The sequence below is a fragment of the Astyanax mexicanus genome, chromosome 10 (genome assembly GCF_023375975.1).
Source record: "Astyanax mexicanus isolate ESR-SI-001 chromosome 10, AstMex3_surface, whole genome shotgun sequence".
Classification (NCBI taxonomy): Eukaryota; Metazoa; Chordata; class Actinopteri; order Characiformes; family Acestrorhamphidae; genus Astyanax; species Astyanax mexicanus.
In genome coordinates, this window is record NC_064417.1 from 32,504,636 (window position 1) to 32,521,120 (window position 16,485).

General features: G+C 38.7%; 1 protein-coding gene across 4 annotated transcripts in view; it reads left to right on the plus strand.

The window, feature by feature from the left end:
• Positions 1-617: 617 nt before the first annotated feature.
• Positions 618-16,485, plus strand: part of gria2b (glutamate receptor, ionotropic, AMPA 2b) — a 66,358-nt gene continuing 50,490 nt past the window's right edge. For all 4 annotated transcript variants that reach the window (XM_007245521.4, XM_007245522.4, XM_007245523.4 and 1 more), the window contains exons 1-2: positions 618-970; positions 1,148-1,288. In XM_007245521.4, the coding sequence (XP_007245583.1) occupies positions 874-970; positions 1,148-1,288 (238 nt within the window). In that variant the 5' untranslated portion in view covers positions 618-873. The remainder of the gene's footprint in view (positions 971-1,147; positions 1,289-16,485) is intronic.

The window sequence follows — 16,485 nt, forward strand, 5'->3', positions numbered from 1 at the left end:
TATTTGGGTGGAGAAGGGAGTGGGTGAATTGATACGGTTGTGAGGGTGGAGTTCATGGAGGAAAGTATATATAATAAAGAATTAAAGGTGTAGAAAACAGGGGTGTGGATGGAGGATGGAGAGATGTGGGAGGATAAAAGGATGTGTTCAAATGGTTCAAGAAAGTAGGGATGTAAGTTGAGGCTGATGTCTAACTAAAAAACTGGGATATTGATGAATCATAGAGGTTTTGTGGGTGGAGTAAAAAAGGTGGAGAATGAATTGAGTGGATTGAAAATGATATATATGGGTGGAGGTTATAGAGGGATTCATAATATAAAGATTAGTGGGTGTGGAAAACAGCATTTTGGTTGGAGTATAAAGACATGCAGGTGGAGGAATGCGTTACAGACCGACGTGGGCGGAGCATGGAAGAATGTGGGTAAAGAAATAAAGGTATATGTGGGTGGAGTTCACGTAAAATGCATAAATTGGTGGGTGTGGAAAACAGCGATGTGGGTAGAGCGATGTGTTGCGATTGGAGAATAACGGAGGGATGTGGGTGGGGCAGATCCTGGATGTGGGAGGGGCTTGTCGTCTCCGGAGCGCGCGCTACTCGCTCTTCCTTGGTAGAGGAGGTATCGGCTCATAGGAGGAGAGAGAGTAGCATCGCGAGGCAGCATCAGAAAGAGAGTCAGCGCGCGAGCCTGAGGAGCTACGGAGCATCTCCACCACCCTCACCCTCACCACCTCCTCCTCCATCCACCCGCACCACCACCACCACCTCCACCCCAGAGCTGCTCCTCGCGCCTTCAGCATGCAGCGGATTTAACGGGCGGAGTTTTGCGCGCGTTCTCCTTCCTGCAGGGTGGATGAGCGCACGAGCACACGGAGATGCAACAGATAAAGAGCCTCGCGCCGCTGCCGCTGCTGCTGTTCCACGCGCTCCTCTGGGGGTCGGCGCTCGGGGGGTCTCCCAGTGTGCAGATAGGTACGTGTGTGTGTTCGGGTCCAGAGCGCGCGCACACGTGCACGCTTCAGCGGATGGCGATCCGGTTACACATCGTATCTTTTGGTTTCTTCCGTGTGTTTTACGAGGATTTAAACGACGCTGTATGTATGTGTGTGTGTATGTGTGTGTGTGTGTGTGTGTGTGCGTGCACCACAGGGGGCTTGTTTCCCAGAGGAGCGGATCAGGAGTACAGCGCGTTCCGGATAGGCATGGTCCAGTTCGCCACCAATGAGTTCAGACTCACTCCGCACATCGATAACCTGGAGGTGGCGAACAGCTTCGCCGTGACCAACTGCTGTAAGTGCGCTTTACCTTCCTCCCACCCAGTCTCTCCGTTTAAACTGGGCTAGAGAAGTGTGTGTGCGCGCGTGCGTTCTGCTGGTTGACATCAATATTGAAGTTCTATAAGCCTTTTATTGATAAGTTGGTTTTGCACTGATTTCCCACAAGAGTTTCCACTTTGGTAGACTGGCGAGATGAGATACGAGGTTTTGGGTAAAGCTGGAGAGGAGGACGCAGTACGGTCTCTGGTGATGTTGCTTTGCTTTGAAGGTTTGGGTAAAGCTGATCATATGGCATGGTAGGGATATATACAATATATAGGGAAATCAATATTGGTATTGGAAAAAAAATGCATATAACTGGGAATGTGAAATGTGAAAAATGTATATAATTGGAAAAGCTATATATATATATATATATATATATATATATATATATATATATATATATATATATATATACAGTAACTGAAAAGAAAACTATCTACAGAGAAGTCTTTTATTCATGGCCACTCCCCGGCTCCACAATAAGAAAACCTATGTACCTAAAAAAAAAAGCTTTAGGAAATGATGTAAATATGGACTATATTTATATATATTAGGCCAATTTAAATACCTGGAAATGCTATAGGGAATTCCACATACTTGAAACATCTGCAGTTTAGGAAGCTCTATACAGTATACCTGCAAAAACTACAGAAAAATACATATACTTAGAAAGTCTACAGACTTTGAAAAGCTTTCAGGAAATCTATATAATTGGAAAAAAATAGTGAAAAACCTGTATACATAAAACAGCTGTAGGTATTTGGATAGCAAGATGTTTTCTGGAAAAGCTACAGAAAAAAAGAAAAATAGAAAAAGCTGTATAAAAATCTTGAGTATCTAGAGACTATTGTATACTTGAAACATACATAATGCTAATGCTGTATTTAGGGTTAATGCCAGCTAAACTGCTCTTGATATGTATCAGTTCACCCTGTTCATCTCTCTGTGTCTCACCCCTGTCTCACGACTCTTTTCCTCCTGAGCGTTGGCATCAATCTTCAGGCAGCTTATGACCGCTGGCACTGCCCAGCCAACACGCCAGATTCCCTTCTTTCATCATTCTCAGTGCTTATCAACAGGTCTATGTACATTATGAAGATTTGAAGCTGATCAATATGTGAAGCTGGTGTTTTTTTTTTATTATTCCCCTCCGGCTGCTTCTCACCGTGCTCTGAGCTCCTGCTGAGCTGCAGCTTTTGATGGAGAACACTCGGCCAGATCAGGCGTAGCATCTGCTGCGAGGCTTTAGAGCTGGTGGGGTTGGTGTGATGGGTGTAGTCCAGATTTCTATAGTGTAGTAATCTAATCTATAGTGAGTAAGTGAACTAATTAGAAGAAAAGCAAATATGATGGATAACTGGGGTGGGACCAAACATCACTAACGCGATATATTGTATCGCTTTTATTTGCCATACATTATCAATATGTAGCATCAAATATGCTTAACACATGTATATATCTATTGATGCTGATGCTGATGCCAATGACGATATAGACATTTCTAGCTAGACACTTTAGAACTTGAAAAAATAAGAACTTGCTTAAATCAATAGATTTTGAAGTAGCATGACCAGTGTCGGCCAATCGCTTGATCCTTTTCCGGCATATAATAAATACATCAGCAAATATAATTTTGAAATATTGGTCATATCGATCCATGGTGATGATTTGATACCAGTATTGTTCCTAGTATTGTAGAGAATTGTTTTGCGATATATTGAGTATCACAGAATCAAGTGATATAATCATCCTCATCATGGGCAACATACTGTGATAATATTGTATTGTGAAATGCCATGTGATTCCAACCCCTTTTGCATATTATCACAATATCATTTCAATATCATTTATTCTATAAACTATGGACAACATTTCTCCCAAATTTCAAATAAAAACATTGTCATTTAGAGTATTAATATGCAGAAAATGAGAAATGGCTGAATTAACAAAATAGATGCAGAGCTTTTAGACCTCAAATAATGCAAAAAAAAAAAGTTCATATTCATCAATATTTGGTGGAATAACCCTGGTTTAGTTTTCATGCATCTTGGCATGTTCTCCTCCACCAGTCTTACACACTGCTTGTGGATGACTTTATGCCACTCCTGGTGCAAAAACTGAAGCAGTTCAGCTTGGTTTGATGGATCGTGATTATCCATCTTCCTCTTGAATATATTCCAGAGGTTTTCAATTTGCTAAAATTAAAGATACTCATAATTTTTAAGTGGTCTCTTATTTTTTTTCCAGAGCTCTATATGCATATAAATTTATATATGTTAAATACCTATTTGTTTATCATTAAACATTCTTAGATATTAATACATTGTCCAATAAACAAATACAAAAATAGTTTTCAAGACAGGCCTACCTGTTTCGGATAACAATTTAATAAAAACGCAAGCCAATATTAAAGATAGAAATCTCACTTTATATTAATTTTCTTTGTCTACAATCATAGATGTGTTGTATGCATATGCTGTATACATAAATATAGACCAATGCAATGCTTCAGGTCTTTAAGCTGGTACTGAATCAATAGGCACAGATACAGATGAATCAATAGATACAATAATTCTGCCTGTTCGGATTGCTTCATCGCTAACCAGAGCCACGCTTCATCATCTCCCCGGGGGGCTGTAAACGAGAGCAGGATGTGAGGATTTTCTCCTGTATGAAACCTCTAGATGGCACTGCGCTTTTACAGCTGTAAAAGCTCTCCGGTCGGCTGGCAGCAGCTGGGCAGCAACAGTCCAGATGTTTAGTCTGTAGGATTCACAGTTTGTGCTGAAAAGGAGGAAGTTAGATATAAGAGGAATAAAGGTTTCTGCTGCAGGAGAACTGTTGGAAGGACAGGGACTGAAATACCTCTGGAGGTGTAGTTTAGGTGTGTGGTGTTGAACATGGCATTTCCACAGAGGTTAAATGATCATTTGTGTTCTGTAGAGTGGACAGAGCTTTCTAATGGAGATGTGTTTCAGCCGCAGCTCTCCTGAGCTGATATTTCTCCGTGTTGCTGTGGAAAGGTTAGATTCAGAACAGTCTCATTACTGAGATATGACAGCCGTCCTCCTCCAGAGGAGATAACGAGAACCCTACTGGGTGCCGGTCTATGGGTTTTATAATGAAGAGGGAAAACTATAGGCTGTCTGCATCCTGCCTATGCACATTTAGAAGATATATATGTAAGTGTGTGTGGGTGTGTTTTATTTCTATATATACAATACTGATCAAAAGTTTTAGAACACTCCCATTTTTTCCCTTTTTTTTCTATTTTACAGATTTCAGGTCCAATCAATAACTGGAAATGGTACAAAACCCAGGAAAATGAACTAAAAGTATTGTAAAAAAAAAAAAAAAAAAAACTAAAAAAAAAGCTAGTATGTTCTAAAAGTATATTGTAAAACAATCTAAAAAGTTTTTAGCAAACATTTCTTTGGTTAACAAGCTTACAGCAATAGCAATGGAAATAAACTAAGCTTTGGGAATGGATATATAAAAAATGGATTAATTTCCAAAGCCTTTGTTTGTAGTAAAGCAGTATTGCAGCATTTACACAATACACATTGTATTTATCTTTTCATTATAATAACTAGAAACACAGAAACACAAAACTATTAAACATCTACTAAGGCCTTTAATTTAAAGAAATTGCACACAAAGCCAGAGAGATGTGAATACTGTTTCCTAAACATGTAAAATACTCTTGGAAACTAAAGAAATCTGGTACAGGAAAAGTCATGTCTGGCTGACCCACATGGCAACACCTTTAGCTCAGTTTCAGCAGTGATGATTTGATCACAGTTTTCATGCATCTTGGCAGGTTCTCCTCCACCAGTCTTACACACTGCTTTTGTGCCACTCCTACATAAATGCCTGTGATAATCCATTTTCCTCTTGATTATATTCCAAAGGTTTTTAGTTTGGTAAAATCAAAGAAACAGAAGAAAAACATGATATAGCTTTTTCATTGAGCATATTATGAGGCTAACATCCTGTTTCTGTATCAGTCTCTTCAGTAAGGATTATGACAGCTTTTTATATGATGTGAGCGTATTTCCCCTCATTTTCTTTATACAGTTGGAACAGATGAGCTGTTTTATGTAGGATTTAATGCCTGGCATCACCCTGTTCCATCACTCTCTGTGGACCAATGGCCTGGTTTCATATATAAAAGTATTAAATTAAGCACTATGGCATCAGAAACCCAGTTTTAGCCTAAAAAAGCACATTTAAAGGCCTGATTAGCTGATCACAGGTCTAAACTGGCCATATGCCTTATAAGTGTGTGGAGAAACTCTACACACACTCACATACATGCTCATCATACTCCTTAAAACACTCTACAGACTCGTCTACACACTGCACACACTGGTCTGAGTGCAGTCAAAATCATTCCTAAATTTGCTTAAAAAAAACACAAAAACTTATACACATATTGTTTAACCCCAAGTAATTCCATCACATGCCGCAAAATGGTAACATCCTGTAGCAACAGAGTCAACAAATAACTACTTAAAGCTGAAGCTTGTTTGTAATTGTGGAGACTAACAAGGTTTTTGGGCTTTTTGAAAGCCTTTCTAAAGTTCCATGATTTTTAAAGTTATTTATAAATGGCTAAGATCAAACAATAATGGGAAATGGACCCCAAAAGTTTGGGCACACTTTAGTTTTTTCATTATTTTAAAATCTTCTATTTTAAAGATGATGGATGATTAAAGTCATGAAACTATGAAGAATTTTTTTTAAATTCTTTAAAGTAGGCCCCTCTTGCTTAGATGGTAGCGTTGCACATATTGGCTCTATTTTCTTAGTCAACTTTCAGAGGTAGAGTCACCTGGAATGTCTTTCAGTTAACAGCTGTGCTGAACTTGTCAAGAGTTAATTTCTTGGAATTTCTTGTCCTCTTAATGTGTTTAATGAGTTAGTATAAAGTGAATATTCCTATTTGACTAATGTTCTAATCCATATTATGGCAAGAACTACCCAACTAATTCAAGAAAAAAAAATCTGAAAATTTCAAGTGCAGTCACAAAGACCATCAAAAATGTTATGATGAAACTGGCTCTTATCAGGACAGCCTAGGAAAAGAAGACCAATAGTTACCTCTGTTGCACAGGATAAGTTCATCAGAGTTACAAGCCCAAGAAACCACAAGTTAACAGAGCCACATAAATGCTTTACAGAGTATTTTGGTTTGTATAACACTTTCAAATTTACTACATGATTCCTTATGTGTTCCTTCATAAAAAAAAAACTGTACTGTATTTGTTCTGTTCTATATGTTGCACATATTACATTGCACATTAATTTTAAGTATCATTTAAGGTTTAGCACAGCATAAACTTTGCAATTTGTTCATTATGGGATGAGCAGTGTCAAAATCACAATGTTTATCTGCACTAATCAATACCTGATCAATTATGTGTGTGTGGGATGAGTCAGTGTGTTTGCTCTGGTACGTTGGGACTGGGGGGCTTTGTGTGCTGAGAGGGCATTCCCACTGCAGCCCTGGACACTGACCAATAATATAGTAACTAACATATACTCAGTGTGATTATATAAGGAGATTTAAAGACTTATACAGACATTTGTGCAACCTGGCACATATTAATATAGCATTTAATATGAGGCAACATATAAGAATTCAGCCAATAAATATAATTTTGATTTGGAAATATAAAATATATATATTTTTGCCCACAATTTTCATTAAAATGTTTTGAAGTTATAAAGTTTTAAGTAAGTGGGTTTAAAAAGATTGAAAAAGAATCTGTGTGTGTGTGTGTGTGTGTGTGTGTGTGTGTGTGTGTGTGTGTGTGTGTGTGTGAGATAACCTCTGGTGTGTGTATGTGTGCGGAGTGTATCCAGGTGGTTATCTCCCGCTGGCTGGATGATTCAACACTGTTTCAATTAAAGAGCCTCACTGCTGATCCCTGCTTCAACCAGCAGGACACACACACACGCACACACACACACACACACACACACACACACACAAACGCACAAATACATGCACACACACATACACTCTGATCTTCTCCTTTAGCTCAGCTAGTCAGTCTGAAAGGAAGAATAAAGGGTAAAAATGTAGTGAGGTAATGAGAAGAAGACTCTGACAGAAGATGTGTGTGTACAGTGTGTTAACAAGTGTATTATAAAGTGTTCTAATATGTGTACATAGTATTGTAGCAAGTATGTTAGGAAGTGAGTACAGTAAAAATGAGTGTATAGAGCATTAGTGAGTATGGTAGCATAGGGTGTGTTAGCGAGTGTGTAGAGTGTCTAACTGAGTGTGTAGAGTGTGTTAGCATGTTAGCAAGTGTGTAGAGTGTGTTAGTGTGTGTGTAGAGTGTGTTATTGAGTGTGCAGCTTGTGTTAGTGAGTATTTTGAGTGTGTAACCCAGCTCTAAGTAAAGCTCTGGTCACTGGGAGAAACATTCTATCTATCAGAGTATAGGAATCACCACCAGTCAATTGGACAATGTCCCGGGTTCGTAAGTGTAGAAAGAAACTAAATACCAAAAAAAAAAAAAAAAAATACAAATATATTTTACTTAATCTTTCATCCAAAAGAGTAAAAAAAAAAATATTTGTGCATCATTAAAATGTCACGTATATCTTATTCAATTTAAATATATCCATGAACCACAAATATTGATGAATGGCCATTCATCAAAATAAAATTAAATAAAAAAATAGCTGCAGCTTAAGTCTCGTTTGGTTTGAAACGGACCCCTGTGAATTGGCAGTTTAATGAAACAGTCTTACTGTAGAGCTGTAGAATACATAGCATCCTTTTTATTTTTATTGATGCAGGGCAACGCCATTTCAGTGGTGCTTTGGGTGGTGAGCAGTGTTCACAGAGTGTCTCTCTGTCCTTGTCTCTCGTTCGGCGGCAGCCGCTCTCCGGACGAGTCCCTCTTTCCCTGATTCTCTCTCTCTCTCACGACAAACCTCGATAATATAAAGAACAATAGAGTTTAGACTGACACTGAGTGAGCTTTTCTGAATTAAACAGCGAATATAATATTCACAATGGCTGTAAGTTTACAAGCAGCCGAACTACTGTGCTCCCTCTAAACTGCAATACTGCACAATAAATCTGAAAATGACCATTACATACATTTCTTAGAACTAGATAATTGTACAACAGCCCAATCTAAACTTTAAACATGAATAATGAGCAATTAAACAATGAACCAACATGTTATTAATTATTTTCGTACAGAAACTGAATCTGGTACAGGCTTACAAATAGCTGGCTAATCTCCCCATAGGTTAGCATGAAGCACACAATGGCTGGTACACATTGCTCAGAAGTTAAGTGTATAAAATAAAGTGTAAAATGTACAGGATAACTTACACTTTCTTATGTTATATGAAGAATAATATAATTCAGACACTCTGAGTGGCCTTTTCTGAATTAAATATAATATTCACAATGGCTGTAAGTTTACAAGCAGCCGAACTACTGTTCTCCATTTAAACTGAAATACTGCACAATAAGTCTGACCTACAGAGGACACCTCAGCTCACTTATGGCAATTACAAAATAGTCAGAAGAAAAGTGTCTGAAAAATATCTTAAAAGTCTTGAACATTTCACATTAAAACAAAAATAAATAAATAAATTAAAGTATTGTAAGGGTGAGTTACATCAGCAAGTATGTAGAGAGTGTTATTGAGTGTGTAGTGTGTGTTATGGAGTGTGTTAGCATGTTAGCAAGTGTGTAAATGGGTTAGTGAGTGTGCTTGTGTTTGTGATTGTGTAGAGTGTGTTAGTGAGTACGAAAGGAGAATATATAGTATTGTAGCAACGGTTTGTACGGTAGCATAGAGCGTGTTAGCATGTTAGCAAGTGTTTTGGGGTGTTAGTGAGTGTGTAGCTTGTGTTAGTGCGTGTGTTGAGTGTTAATAAGAGTGTAGGGTGTGCTAGCGAGTGTGTTAACGATTGTCTACAGTGTGTTAGTGAGTGTGTACAGTGTGCTAGTGAGTTTTTAGAATGTTTAACAGTATGTAGTGCATATTAGTGAATGTGTATAAAGCGTGCCAGCGATTGTGTAGAATGTGTTAGCGGGGGTGTACAGTGTGTTAACCAGTGTGTACAGTGTATAGACGAGTCTGTAGAGGGTTTTTAAGGAGTATGATGAGTGTGTTAGCGATTGTGTAGAGTGTGTTAGTATATCAGTGCTGTAAAGTCTGCTTTCAAGATGGGGCTCAGGGACAAACCCTATTTATTAAAGTCCCTCCCCCTTGTCCTCCACAGTCCTGGCCAGGCCGCCAAAAAATCCCAGCATAAATTATCTGACAGTTCGATTTCCACTCAGCCGCCGCTCCTCTGAGAGAGAGAGAAAGAAAGGGGCTGTAATTGTGTTTTTTTCAAAAAGGCTTTATAAGGCTGACCTTTTCCTGAGCCGGGCTGTCATATTTCTGCTTTAACGCCCAGCGCTGCGTCCCTCAACGTGACGACTCAATCACGGTCAGCGGTGGTGAGCGCCTCGCCGCACAATTAGCTGCCGCTGGTGCACAAGGTTCTCTATCGCGGCTAATCAATTATAATCCACTCAGCACTGTTGATGGAGTGTGTGTCGGACTGAGGAGGTGTCTAGGGGATTGAGTGGCTCTCTATCCTCTGAGAGGAAGCCTAAAGTGTTGGGGATGTAACCATATTATTAAGACCGTACAATCACTTTCAAAAAGATACAAATACAGACACCAAAAGGGGGCACTCTATTCACTGTGTTACTGCATCACTCCCAGTTTCTAATAAACCCATAAACGACCTCTAGATCCACTGTCCAAACAATTAAGAGACCTTTTCAGTTAAGGAATAAGTGTCTCTGATTTTGCTATTTATAGGTATATGTTTGAGTAAAATGAACACTGTTGTTTTATTCTATAAACTACAAACAACATTTCTCCCAAATTCCAAATAAAAATATTGTCATTTAGAGCATTTATTTGCAGAAAATGAGAAATGGCTGAAATAACAAAAAAGATACAGAGCCTTTAGACCTCAAATAATGTAAAGAAAACAAGTTCATATTAATAAAGTTTTAAGAGTTCAGAAATCAATATTTGGTGGAATAACCCTGCTTTTTAATCACAGTTTTCACGCACCTTGGCATGTTCTCCTCCACTAGTCCTACACTCCAGGCATGATCTTTAGATTCATTGTAAACTCAGTTGACCTTTCCTCCACTATCTGCTCTCATTGACACTGCTAATCTGTATCTCTGAATTATAAAAAGTTTTATCAGGCTTAGATTTAGATGAATAAATGAGCTTTTGTTTGTGCTCGCATTAGCAATAGTAATGTGTTAAGAACTCAAGCTCAGGTTTAAAGTCTGCTTGTTGTGTCCAGTATGTAGGAGAAGGAAAGCAAAAGTAGAGTGATAGAGTGAGTGAGCAAATGAGTTTGTGAGTAAGTGAGAGAGTGAGTGAGTGACTTTTTGAAAAGCTGATAATTTAACTACTAACCACAACCAGGCCTAATTACTGCCAGACCTGTAGAATCAAAGAATTACATAAATATAACCTGTCTGACAGCATGAAGCACCTAAAAGCAGCACATAATGCTCACAAATGGAGAAAACATGGTGAACACTGGTTAACCTTCCCAGGAGTGGCCAGTCGACTGACATTATTCCAAAAGGGCATGGCCAACTCATCCAGGAGGTCACAACAGAACCCAGAACAATATTGAAAAGAACTGCAGGTCTCACTCGCCTCAGTTAAGGTCAGTGTTAATGATTTAATAATAAAATAGAGACTAGTTGAAAATGGTCTCCGTGGGAGCGTTTCAAGGCAAATGATTCTGATTTATAATCAGAAAAAATGTCAGTATGACAAAACAGCAAAAACAAGTAAGTGAGTTGGTGAGTGAGTGAGTGAATTGGTGAGTGAGTAAGTGAGTGAGTAATTGAGTGAGTGAGTAAGTGAGTGAGTGAGTAAGTGAGTGAGTGAGTGAGTAAGTGAGTGAGTGAGTGAGTGAGTGAGTAAGTGAGTGAGTGAGTGAGTGAGTGAGTAAGTGAGTGAGTGAGTGAGTGAGTGAGTGAGTGAGTAAGTGAGTGAGTGAGTGAGTAAGTGAGTTGGTGAGTGAGTGAGTGAGTAAGTGAGTGAGTAAGTAAGTGAGTGAGTGAGTGAGTGAGTTGGTGAGTGAGTGAGTGAGTGAGTAAGTGAGTGAGTGAGTTGGTGAGTGAATGAGTGAGTGAGTGAGTGAGTTGGTGAGTGAGTTGGTGAGTGAGTAAGTGAGTTAGTGAGTGAGTGAGTGAGTAAGTAAGTAAGTGAGTGAGTAAGTGAGTGAGTGAATAAGTGAGTGAGTAAGTGAGTTGGTGAGTGAGTGAGTAGGTGAGTAAGTAAGTGAGTGAGTGAGTGAGTAAGTGAGTGAGTGAGTTGGTGAGTGAATGAGTGAGTAAGTTAGTGAGCAAGTGAGTGAGTAAGTGAGTGAGTTGGTGAGTGAGTGGGTAAGTGAGTGAGTGAGTTGGTTAGTGAGTAAGTGAGTGAGTAAGTGAGTGAGTGAGTGAGGGATTTCTGATGCTGGCGGTCGTCCCAGTTCTTCTTGCTGGGCTGACAGTGGGACAGACGCTGGTTCTGGTTGGAGATGATCAGGATGTGCACTCTTACTCACAGGAAGCTGCCAGACTTCCAGACTGTTCTGCTGTTTCCATAGCGATCGGCTCGGCTCCAGCGAAGGCGGACTATTAACCTGCTTTGTCTGCAGTGAAGCTTGTGCACTCTTCAGCGTTGCCTGGCGTCCAATGATATTTGAGTTCTGCAGTTATATATTCGACAGAGAAGGATTACAAAACTCATCACATAGATATACTATACTTCCTTCATACATAAAATTATATTTATAATACACATGGAACATATAATGCAATACACAGTTATTCACAAAATAAAAATAAAAAAGTGCACCCTGGATTGCTGGAAAGCAGTTTTTGTCTCAAGCTGATGTTGAAATGATAACAGGCGTATTCTAACTAGACATTAGACAAGTGTCTTTCCACAAGAGGATGTAAAAGTGCTTTAAGAGATTACTATTGTGTAGTGTACCTCTTGGTGAGAGATCGATGACTTCTAATCATGCCTCTATGGTGCACTTGAAAACATTAAGAGAACATCATTGGACTGAGAAAAGCTGGATGGTTGTTTCAACAATTTGCTGCCATCTAGACCATCTATCAGTTAAATACCGTTGCCATTATTTGCAATGTGTTGTAAAGGAGAAACATGGAGTGATACAGACTGAAAGGAGGGCACCATGTGTTGCTGCCTCTCATGGCAGGGCTTCCAAGTGGCATTTTCAGCAGGATAATGCTCACCCACACACAGCAAAGATTGCAACACTTTCTTGTCCTGCCCGCTCTCCACATTGATCACCAATTAACAGAGGTGGAAAGTAATGAATTACACTTACTCAAGTTACTGTAATTGAGTAGATTTTATGAGTAATTTGTAATTTTTAAAGTAGTTTTTAAAATAGGTAATTTTACTTTTACTCAAGTACATTTTGACACAAATAATCTACTTTGATACATTGGAAAACTCCCCATTACTGAATAAAAAATAAAATGCTGGGAAAAACACAATTGTCTGAATACAAAATAATAATAATTGGCGGGGATGCGCCGGCGCACGGATGCTCACGCATGGAATAACAAGGCAATAACTTCCTCATGCAATACAAAATGTGCCCTGCTGGGCAGAGCTGTCAGCTTTCAAAACTTTCACGTCAAACCTGAGAAAGCATGTGGTGTTAAATATTTTTAATATAAACAATCTGCTTGAATGTTAAAAAAAAAACATTTTAATAGCAGTTTTAGCATAGCAATTGCAAGTTAAAATATAACAATGACCTGTAAAACAATAAAAATACGGTTTATAGTCACATATATGACCATAACTTTTTAACAGTAAAGAAAAAATGGATCATGGAAACATATGTCACTTGTTCTTGAAAATGTTTTATGGGGTGGTCTGAACAAATACTGCCTGAAAGGTCCAAATTATTATGTGAAATAATAGTTGTCCAACTACTGTTGTCCATATAGTTAAAGTGATGATGAGCAGTCCAGTAGTCTGTGTGTGTCTTTTCTCATCCAACAGATTTCACACTCTGGCAGGACAAATCACATTCCACCCACCCACGCACACACACACACAAACACGCACACACACACTCCCGCTCATGATCACCATGGAGATATGTCTGCTTGTCAGAAATTCATTTACATAATGCTAATTTTTCTCTCTACAGCCGAACGCTTGGAGCTGGTGGCTACAATTATGTGTTAGAAATCAAATTCCTCAGAAGTGAATTCTGCACCACCTCGCTGGCCCTGGCATCACCGCCCACACGCTCTTCTCGGCTCTCGACCTGTTATGTCATCGTCTTTTTTTTACCGAAACTCTATAGTTGAGATCTGAACCCCACCCTGATTCTCCCACCTAAGCAGAACCAACATTGTTCTGTCGGCTTTTAGTTTTACGTAAAGAAAATATTTGCCACTTTAAAATAAGGCTCCTTTATAAAGGGCTTATAAAGGAGTTTATTAATGGGTATTAATTAGGCTGTAAATAGTTTAGAACTATTAATAAGCAATAACAACACATACATAGAAAGGGGGACAGTGAGCAAATAGTGATTCCTCATTCATTTATACCAGTAAACCTCAGATCTTTCTGGATGCCAATCTTACTCTTTTTCATAAATCAACATTATCATTCATATGTTCATGAAACATTATAATCACTGGATAAATTAATATCAAAAAAGGTAAGATCATTATCAAGAAAGTTACTAAAGTTTTTAAAAGTATTAAAGACCTATTTGTCAACCCTTTATGAAGCAGCCTCATTTAAAAGTGCTACTTGAAAATATGCTGCATTTACACAGATCAGTTACGTTTTTGGATGTAAACATAAATGCATAAATGGAACGGGTTGGGCGATTTGGCACTAAAATATTACCACAATATAATTAAGACTAGCACATGCCTTCTCTGACACATGTGAAATCAGCCACCACCTCTTTTTGAACTGCTGCTGATGCAGCATTGCCGAGTAGCATCACAGCGCACTCCAAGGAAAGCGCAGTGACTCGGTTCTGATACATCAGCTCACAGACGCCTTGTGCTGATCAACATCACCCTAGGAGTGAAGAGGGAAAAGAGCGTCATCTACCCACCCAAAGAGAGTAAGGCCAATTGTGCTCTCTCAGGGCTCTGGTAGCTGATGGCAAGCTGCATGACTGGGATTCAAACCAGTGATCTCCCATTCATTGTGGCAGCAAAATAAATAAAAATCAGAATAAATCAATGAATATTTAAGTAGCACAGCCAGTGTTTTGTTTTTTTCCGGCATTTAATAAACACGTCAGCAAGTATTGAAACAGTTTGAAATGCCGATGATTCTACAAAAAGCAGTTATCAGCCGATAACGATATAATTGCGATATCATCGTAAGTCCCTAATTAGGTCAGACTGATTGATAACCTGGTGAATGTGAGACTGCAGGTCAGTATCTATGTGATTCCATTCAAATAAATAACCCTGTACGGTTCCTCGCTGCGTTGGCGTCTCCAGAGCCGGAAGTTATTCTTTATGTAACGTTGGCGAGGTTGTCGAGGTCGACCTCGTCTCGGAAAGTAAGTGCTAATTTTCTGCCACTGTCTGTGTGAGGTCCTGTTGCCATGGTGACCAAATCCAGGCGATGATGAATGGGGCGTGTAGCTGAAGCTGCTGTGTTTATTATACTGGACTACAATCTCCAGTACATCCATAATAAAGACTATTCTATATGTAACTCAAAAATAAAGGAGCTACAAAGGATTATTTGAGAAATACTTTAGAAAAAAAGAATATTTGACTTAAAAATATACAGTATAAGAAAATGAAGAAACTGTTAGTGTGATACCAGTCAGCAGTGTTGCTATAGATTTGGTAGGGTATTGCTAAGAAATAGAGGTTGGTTTCTAAGGTGGTGCTAGTTGGTACCTAAAGTGTTGCAATTGTATATGTGATGATAAATTGGTATCTAAATGTTGCTATTGTATTGTGCTGTTTTCTTAGGTCCTGCTGGTAGTATAGGTGCTGGTTGCTTAGGTGTTCCTAGGTGGTTGCTAAAGTCATGCTATGCTTGTTCCAAAAAAAAGAAAAAAACAAACAAGTAGCTAATAGAAAAGTGCCCACAAACATTTGGTTGAAATATAAGGTACCAAAAACCTATCCAATCAAACAGGCAGTACTGCAGGACAATGATGTTGTTAATAAGTACCAGTCAAATGCTTGGACATACTGTCCTGCATTGTAGATTAATACTAAACTATGAAGAAAAACATATAGAATTATTTAGTTAACAAAAAAGTGTTAAACAAACCAGTCTATGTTTTATATTTTAGATTCTTCATAGTGGCACCTCTTGCTTAGCTGTCTGCTTTGCACATGATGGTATTTCCTCAGTCGGCCATATGAGGTACAGTCACGTAGGATGGCTTTTAGTTAACAGCTGTGCTGAACTGGGCAAGAGTTAATTACTTTTTATTTGCATCGTATGTATTTTAAAGCGTCAGTTGTAGAGTTGTGAAGAGGTAGAGTTGGTATACAGTATATTGCTCTCTTTGAGTTATGTTCTAATCCATATTGTGACAAGAACTACTCAGTCAAACTAGTCAATCTGAAAAATCTTAGAATTTTAAAGGTATACAAAATGGCAGTTGCAAAGACCATCAAAACATTATGATAAAACTGGCAGGAAAGGAAGACCAAGAGTTGCCTCTTTTGCACAGTATTAGTTCATCAGAGTTACCAGCATCAGAAACCACAAGTTAACAGCAACCCAGATAAGAGTATTTTGGTTTGTTTTGCACTTTTAAGTTACTACATGATTCCTTATGTTTTCCTTCAAAATCTGAATGACTTCTGTATTACTTTACAACATAGGGAAAAAAAAACATTGGATAAGAAGGTACAGGACAGGCCAAAAGTCTGGACACAAAGCGTTGTCTTTATTTTCATGACTATTTACATTGTAGATTCTCACTGAAGGCATCAAAACTATGAATGAACACGTGGAGTTTTATGTACTTAACAAAAAATTACCTGGCCTTCACAGTCACCTGACCCAAACCCTATCCAGATGGTTTGGGGTGAGCTGGAGC